The sequence below is a fragment of the Cariama cristata genome, unplaced genomic scaffold (genome assembly GCF_000690535.1).
Source record: "Cariama cristata isolate BGI_N322 unplaced genomic scaffold, ASM69053v1 scaffold43474, whole genome shotgun sequence".
NCBI lineage: Eukaryota > Metazoa > Chordata > Aves > Cariamiformes > Cariamidae > Cariama > Cariama cristata.
In genome coordinates this window covers 13,905-22,411 of record NW_009615482.1, presented here as the reverse complement: position 1 = coordinate 22,411, position 8,507 = coordinate 13,905, and the positions used below count along the sequence as shown (strand labels likewise).

General features: G+C 41.9%; 1 protein-coding gene across 1 annotated transcript; it reads left to right on the top strand.

Moving 5' to 3' along the window:
- The first annotated feature begins 2,098 nt into the window (after positions 1 to 2,098).
- LOC104161386 (tubulin alpha-8 chain) lies at positions 2,099 to 8,230 on the top strand. Its single transcript, XM_009699802.1, has 4 exons — positions 2,099 to 2,324; positions 5,386 to 5,534; positions 6,903 to 7,583; positions 7,839 to 8,230. Exons 1-4 carry the CDS (start codon positions 2,204 to 2,206, stop codon positions 8,130 to 8,132), a joined length of 1,245 nt encoding a protein of 414 aa, XP_009698104.1. The 5' UTR covers positions 2,099 to 2,203; the 3' UTR covers positions 8,133 to 8,230.
- The last annotated feature ends 277 nt before the right edge of the window (positions 8,231 to 8,507 follow it).

Genomic DNA, 8,507 nt, shown 5'->3' with positions numbered 1-8,507 from the left:
AGCTTTTCCTAATACCCAATCTGAATCTCCCAGCAGCCTCCTAACATCTGACCTGAACCCTTGTGCAGAGCAGAGGGACTGCTTCTTGGTATGCTGGCCATGTGTCTCCTTTTGTAGCCTGGCACATTGTTTGCCTTACTGAGGACGAGAATGCCCTGTTGAACATTCAGGATGGTTTCTCTGATAACACCCAGGATCTTTTCAGCAGGGCTGCTTCTCAGTTAATTGCTTCTTTGTACTGATGCAGGGAGTTACTCTGCCCTAAGTGCTGAACTTTGTACTTTGTCAAAGTAAACATGCCATGGTTTTAACATGGCACCTGTAGGACCTGGTCTGTGGCTGTGTTGCCCAAGTTGTACTTTCAAAGACTTAAATTTTCTCTTTGGAATACGAATGGTTGCTGTAGCTTTGTGTCGTTTGAAGTAGTGCTGCTAGTTCCTTTGATGCTGGAAAGCTCATGTATAGTCTGACATCTTCCATGCGTTTGCCTTGCTTGGGCATGCTGATCCCTGCACACTTCCTTTCAGTGCCCTTCCCCAGCTGCTTAGCAGATTCACTAACAAGGCTTAGACCACTGATAGGACCTCAATACAGGTGAGGATCCAGACTGAAGTGGTGGTATATCTCTCTTACTCTTCTCACTATAGAGAAGAGTTGCAAGCTGTCCTGCTTTCCTGAAGGGATGATGCCTAATTCATTGCCATGGCCTGGTGTCTCTGTGACAGTGCAGCCTTGATGGGCTGCATGCTGAAGCTGCTTTTCCTGTCACCATTTTTACAGTGTGTAGGTTGGCTGTCCTCTACTATTACAGTACCTTGCCAAGCCCAGTAGTTCAGCCTGGAGAGCGATGGAGAAGGAGTAGTGTGGCAGCAGCTTTGAGTAAGGCTGGTTGCGGAGAGGATGTGGATTGCTCTTCTGGAAGCTGTACATCTGAATACACAGCTTGGATGGGGAGCTGAAAAACAGCAGTTCTCAGCTGTTCAGTGCTGTGGTTGAGAACATGTGATGTTTCTTTGGAAAATACAGATTTAAATTTCTCGGTGTTCCCAAGGAAATTAAAAGGACAGTGCTCCTGCTTTTCTGCATTGGCTATTGATGTGGGCTAGGCAGTTCCAGGTCCTGCTTCTCCTGGAATTCCAGGGGACAAAATTAATTGTATCAACCAATCATAGGGTCTGAACACATTTAAATGTGACTTATTCAAAACTGTCCTGTATACAGACTCTTCTAGAATGTGTTTAACTGTCACTCAAAACCAGAAGTTCAAGTGCCACAGATGGACCAGGAGTTTGGAGATGGTTCCATTGTGGCTTGGCTTTTAATATTCAAACCCTATGTTGAAATATTAATATTAAGGAAGCTGGGTTTATGCTCTGGACATCAAATGCAACTTGGGAATCCATAAATTGGTATGACTAGATCTTTTTGCTGACATGAACTATTTTCTACATAGCTTAAATGAAAGTGTTGCCTACTGTTAAGGAGTTTAGTAATTTGCATACAGCAGTGTGATGTGAGGCCTCATGTTCCATATTTATGAAGTGATACTAAGGGTTTTGTTAAGCGAAGACTTTCTTACAGAATGGCAAAGTTCCCTAAAGAGATCAGGAGAATATTTTTTCTGATTTTATGTATATTAAACAAAATGGCCCTGGATCTTGCAGAAGGTTTTGCTCCCTCTGGTGGCTCTGCTGATGTGGCTCCTGAGGCTGGAGTTTTGGGGGTGATGCTTTTCTGGACACTTAGACCAGTGACAGGTGTAGTCATCGATTTTTCTAAATATTCAGTGTTTGGAGTTGGCTGAAGGACTAGGAAGAGTTGATCAAACTTCCTGTCTGGTTGAGGATAGGAATGACAAGGAGGAATGAGTTTGTAAAAATGACAGTGTCTAAAAGGGTCTTTCTAGGTGGAGGTGGGTGATGACTGAAAGAGGCTTTTGTTCTGTTGTATTTTTTGCCAAATGCCCCTAACACCAAGACAATAAGGCCAATGTTTTAATAGCTTTGCAGTATGGGAGTTCAAGCTGTGTGTGCGGAATGTTTTCTAAACAAGGAAACTGCTGTTTCTGCTGAGTGATCCAATTTTTTTTTTCTCCACACAGCGTGAGTGCATCTCAGTCCATGTTGGTCAAGCTGGTGTGCAGATCGGCAATGCATGCTGGGAGCTCTACTGCCTGGAGCATGGCATCCAGCCCAACGGTACCATGCCAAGTGATAAAACCATCGGTGGGGGTGATGATTCCTTTAACACGTTCTTCAGTGAGACCGGTGCAGGAAAACATGTTCCTCGTGCTGTGTTTGTGGACCTTGAACCAGCAGTAATAGGTAAATAAAGCAAAGCGTGCAAGGGACTGTAGGACATGCTGTAGGATTTGATTTTAACTTACACCTTTTTTGATTAAGGGATTCATTTCTCTAGTCCTGCAAAGTGCTTTGGGGCTTTAAATTTTTACTAAGTAAAGTTTGCCTACATCTTCCTAGTGATAGAAAATACTTGGCTTTAAGTTCATTGAGTCTGGCAAATGTGCATTCTAGAGCTCTAAGGAATTTAAATATTACCTATTGCCAGCCTGTGGAATTAAATGGCTCTTCTGAATATGCCTCATGTTTTTGCTATACAAGAAACTGGGTATAACCTCTTGAAACAATACAGCATAATGTGTACAGCAGTCAATTGGAACCTTTTTTAAAAGATGTGATATGTATTGTTAAGCAGTTTTCTTTTTGTACATTGGAACGATTACTGTGCTTTCTCAAAACAGTCTTCTATTCTCTGTAGCTTGAATAGTGCTTGCAGAAATGAGTCTCAATTGCTAAATTTAGGGACTTCCGAACATGCACTTCAACTTCCTGTTGCTTTATCTTTGAATAACAATCCACTGTTACCCTGAAAATCATTGTATCCCACACTCTGGCGAGACTGGCTCTTAGTGTTCACGTGTGATCCCATGCGTCAGCCACTGACCAAACCCACATTCTGTGGCAGTAGCTACACTGCCAGCCCAGTGTGAGCTCCCCAGTTTCACAAGACCCTTGTTCCTCATGTCATGAATCTTGTTTTTGCTCTCACCAATGTGTGTGCCTGAAATAATTCTGCTGGAGCTGGTTTTGTGGCTGTCTTGCCTTAAGTAGTGATTTGAGGCCCTCGTAGAAGAGGAGGTCTGTTGCCTATGCTTGTGCAATTGCTGTGTTTATCTCTGCAATACATAAGAGAGTTGGGAAGGGGAGATGAGTGAATAGGCTTAGGCTACTCCTATATACCCAAACTGTGGCTCTCTTGTAACTTATTTTCATTGTGTCACCCCAAACTACTTTTTGTGGCTAACACAGCAAAATGAACTTCTGCAGGAGAGCAGAAGGCTGTTGGGCAGGTTAAGGGTGGGAGTGCTGGACTGATAACTTTGAAATGAGCCAAAGCACCCTTGGCCTTACACTAATATTCCCAGGAGCTGTTGCAGGTCTGGCTTTCTGTTTTCTTGAGCCGCATGGCTGTTGCTTCCTCTGCCGCTGGCCAGGTGATGGCTCTAAGCAACCAGAAAAGGCTGAGAAATGAGGTGAGGGAGAGCAGGTGGCAAAGCTCTCACCTTGCCTCTGGGGGTAAGCAGCTGGTGAGTCTTGGGACAAATGGTAAAAGGTAGTGTGCCAGCACTTGTTAATCATGCAAGTGTAGTATGGGGAGATGGGCAAAAGGCTTGTCTTATGAAATACTTGGTAATACTGAAAAAGAAGGGCTTTTTGTTTAAGGTTACATCATGTGCCTTTCTGGGGGCTAGATGCCTGCCTTTATTCCTGCCCTGCTTATTTGAAAATTACTGATCCAGTTTCCTGGGCAGGGCTAGCATGATTCTTCACGTTCATGCAGCATGTCCCTCTGCACTGAGATTATGAAAAAAACATGTATTGTGCATACAGCAGCTCTGTAGCTGCCACGTGTGTACACTAGGGATTTCTGGAGCTTCCAGATCAGTGCTGCTCTTAGTGAAAGCAGTGGGACTGCTGTGCATGTACACCAGCTTTGTGGATGTGGTGGTAAAATGCCATCAAACTTTCCACCAAGAAACAGGGCAGTAACGTGTCTGGGAATACAACACAAACGTCTTTAAAAATCTACACCAGATAGACTTAAAAACATGAAGGATAGCATGTCCAGGGGAAAGCTTGGTTTAGCTGTCCTCTAAACTTTGATTTCTTTGTTCCAGCACACTTTCATAGTCCAATGGCTGATCCTCTTAACTCTTCAAGTTTTGTTACTTTCCTGGGACCATCTTGACTCACGTTGCCCCTACCAGCTATGTTTGTCTTGAGGTTCTCTATTGTAACTTTTTACCCATATTTGTCCTTTATAACTTGGAGTGGTAATGCAGAAAGTCTTAGAAACACGTGTATTTTGAATGGTAGACTTGTGCAAATTTTTTTTATTTTGGTGGAGTCTTGGAAATACTTCAGAATATTGGATTGCAGGCTGCAGTGGTAGCTGGTCAGTCTAAATTGGTTTGAATAATAACTTTTTTAAATCTTGAGTTTTACTTATTTGTCTTGCTCACTCTTTTTCAGATTAAAAAGAATACATGTAAACAGGCAACTTCATCTGTAGTTAATAGAGCTGTCTTTGCTTTCCACCTGATTTTAATTAAAGGATGCCATACTGCATTAGTGTACAACTCGGGAATGTCCTGAGCTAAACCAGAGACAAAGCTATGCTGAGTGGTTTTGTACCTTTCTGATAAGACAGAGCTTTAGCCTGCTAGATGTAAGTGCATATTTCTGATAACTAGTGGAGATCATAACTCTAAATCGTTCTCCAAATCTGTAACTGCTGGGGGATGCTGTGTGTTCATTTCCACGGTTTCTTTAGAACACAGCCATTCATGCTGGAGCCTACAGCTCAGTATTTGAATAACTGGGTGTGTCTACAAGAGCATCTCCTGTTCTTTTTGAACATTCTTCTCTACCCTTGGCAGAAAGTACAATTAATGGAAAGGAGGGGACAAGCAAGCAGTGTAGGCTCTGACTACCCACAGCTGCAGAAGCAATAAGGGGGAAAAGCGGTATTTCAGATGCTGATCTGCAAAGCGGACCTTGAGTTGTCTTAAACTGTGGAAGAATGATTCTGTTGTTACAGCCCAGTTTTAAATTGCTCTGGCAGGTCAAAAATTTAAACTTATGTGTGAAATGAGACAGTTTCTTAAGCAGTAACTTCATTTTTCTTGGGTATTCAACATTTAGACTGTACTAAGTATTGTGTCATCTACTGATACATAGAAATCAAGTGCTTTTTATCTCTAAGAGTTTAGGTACCTTATTCTAGACACCCTCAGAAGTTTGAAAAACCTGGTCTACATAGAAAACTAACTACTTATAAATAATACTCATCTTGTCTCCCCAGATGAGGTTAGAAATGGGACATACAAGCAACTCTTTCATCCTGAACAACTGATATCTGGTAAAGAAGATGCTGCAAATAACTACGCTCGAGGTCATTACACAGTTGGGAAAGAGATAATTGATCTAGTTCTAGAGCGTATCAGGAAGCTGGTAAGACTTTTCTTCACTCAAGGTTCTTAAACATCTTTCTTTATCCTGTTTTACAGGATTTGGAAATTAGGTTATCAAAAATACATAGCCCTGTAAATTGTGCTTTAATTTATTACGTGGTAGGAGAGTTTGTGGACTTGGTCTGCATCTTTATTCTTAGCCAGCTGAGAACAGTTGGATTTTTCCTGCCAGACATGACTTTCAAGTGGCCTAAAATGCTGATGAGGCACCCAAAACTTTATTGTTTCATGTTCAACTTCAGAAAGCCAGGACTGAGAATTATGATGTGCATAGTTCCTGCTGGAAAAGGATTGGTCTCTAGCTGTGGCTCTTGCAAGAAAGTTTAAATAGGAGTGTTTGCTTCTGTGGTTTAGACTTCTGTTTGCATTTCCTGCTGTTATAATTTCTGAATTAATTTTATGGTAATAACAGTAGAAAAGGAATAAATATCAGTAAATTGGGAGGTTTCAGGCTTCTCAGTACTTTGATCACATGGCAAATTTATGAAGACGTCAGCTTAGAAGGTTTAGAGTTCCCTTTTTAGGGCTGCTAAGCATGTACTTTACCAAATCTATGTCACAAAAGTAAGAAATTCTCATTGCACAAAAAATCCAGGGTATACCTCTGGTACTTTAATACGGAATGCTAAATGAGTCTTACTGAAAAGTACACCTTTTGCAGATCAAAGCTGGTATTATTCTCAACACTTGACTGCCACCATCTCTAAAGCTAAGATAAGTTTGCAGCAGGCTGTTCTTTGACCTGAAAAACGTGGTTGTAATTTCTTTTTACAAGCTGTTGGAAGTCTCTGTCGGTCCTGGGAATCAAGCTAAACATCATGTGGCACTTTCTGAGGACAAGGCAGTCTAGTTTCTTCATCTGAGAAGACTAAACTGGAATGGCAGTGTAATACATTTTGACAGCTCACTTCCCAGAACTCAGCTGCATGCTTGCAACTTTTACAGGATTACAGCAATAGTTCTGGGACAGGGAATTGCTCCCCTTTTCTGCAGGCAGAGAATGACAAATCAGTGTAAGGGATAGATGGTCTGTAGTTCTTTGAATGTTATTGGTTTTCTTGGTCATTGTTAATGGTCTTCGCCTGAAAATTGGGGGTAGGGGAAGGTTTGAGGTAGTGATTTGAAGTGGAGAGGTCACACTCCAATATGTGGAGGGCTTTAAATAGCTAAGAATACAGTGTTTTTTATGGGGCACCTCCTTGATTATTGGTAGATGAATCAAACTCAGTATTACTTTTCTGAAGCTTGAGCAGTTGGTATGTGTCAGAATTCAGAGTTGTCTTTCTTGAGCTTGTTTTGAGATTCTTTGTCTACACAATTGCTTTAACACATGTATTTTCTCTTTCAGTCTGATCAATGCACTGGCTTGCAGGGTTTCCTGATTTTCCACAGCTTTGGGGGAGGCACTGGCTCAGGTTTTACTTCTCTGCTGATGGAGCGCCTGTCTGTTGACTATGGGAAAAAATCAAAATTGGAATTTGCCATCTACCCTGCACCACAGGTCTCGACAGCTGTTGTTGAGCCATACAACTCGATCCTGACTACCCACACCACTCTGGAGCATTCCGACTGTGCCTTTATGGTTGACAATGAAGCCATCTATGACATTTGCCGTAGGAATCTGGACATTGAACGCCCGACCTACACCAATCTCAACCGTCTCATTGGTCAGATAGTCTCTTCCATTACTGCTTCCCTCAGATTCGATGGTGCCTTAAATGTGGATCTTACTGAATTTCAAACTAACTTGGTGCCTTACCCTCGTATCCACTTCCCATTGGTAACATATTCCCCAATTATTTCAGCAGAGAAAGCCTATCATGAGCAACTCTCTGTGTCCGAGATAACCAATGCTTGCTTTGAGCCATCCAATCAGATGGTGAAGTGTGACCCTCGCCATGGCAAGTACATGGCCTGTTGTATGCTGTATCGTGGGGATGTTGTCCCCAAGGATGTCAACGCTGCTATTGCTGCCATCAAAACCAAGCGCACAATCCAGTTTGTGGACTGGTGCCCTACTGGTTTTAAGGCAAGTCTCAGTTACATCATGATTTTTTTAACAGACTTCTCATTCACTGTCATGGGCTTATGAAGTATATTTTCTTATTGAGATGTTCTGTAGGTACTTGATTTGTATTTTGAGAAATGGGGACTTAAATTCTTACACAAAGCTGTTTTCTTGGGAATGGAACATTTTATTCAACTACTGTTGTCTGACTACTTTGATTATAGTCACTGTCAAATGCTGCAAAGAAACTCAGGGTCTCTTCTGCTTTTCCTGTAGGTTGGCATCAATTACCAACCACCGACAGTGGTTCCTGGTGGTGACCTAGCCAAAGTCCAGCGGGCAGTGTGCATGCTGAGCAACACTACAGCCATTGCTGAGGCATGGGCTCGTCTAGACCACAAGTTTGATCTGATGTATGCCAAACGTGCCTTTGTTCACTGGTATGTTGGAGAAGGGATGGAGGAGGGGGAGTTCTCAGAGGCTCGGGAAGATTTGGCTGCACTTGAGAAAGATTATGAAGAAGTGGGCACAGACTCGATGGATGGAGAAGATGAAGGTGAAGAATATTAAATACAACAAAAGTGAATTGCAAGTCTTTGCCATTTTACTGCCTCTTCAGTAGTGGTGTAAATCATGTCAAATAATCAGAATAAACTTCTTTAATCAAGATACTTGGTAGTGTCCAAACACTATGTACATTTGTAACTATATGCAAGTAGTCAGTAATCCAGGAGTCAAAATTTCTTTCTGAGAAAGATAGCTGAATAAAACAATCATGCTATGGTTAGATGAGTGTTTATCCTTAAGGCATTACTCTTTGAAGAGCTAATAGTACATATTTTCCCCCAGAATACAGGACTAGAATGTGCTTGAGCTTGTGCTGGAAGATTAGTTAGCTACGTTTTGTTTGGGTTTTTTTTTTCAAGGCTATAAAGCTGGTGTCAC

What these genes read in the sequence shown, in the direction of transcription:
- LOC104161386 (XM_009699802.1), top strand. Translation starts at nt 2,204, where the DNA reads ATGCCAAGTGATAAAACCATCGGTGGGGGTGATGATTCCTTTAACACG. An exon ending in TAGAGCGTATCAGGAAGCTG is followed by an intron (nt 5,535 to 6,902) that starts GTAAGACTTTTC and finishes TTTCTCTTTCAG; the next exon opens with TCTGATCAATGCACTGGCTT. An exon ending in GGTGCCCTACTGGTTTTAAG is followed by an intron (nt 7,584 to 7,838) that starts GCAAGTCTCAGT and finishes CTTTTCCTGTAG; the next exon opens with GTTGGCATCAATTACCAACC.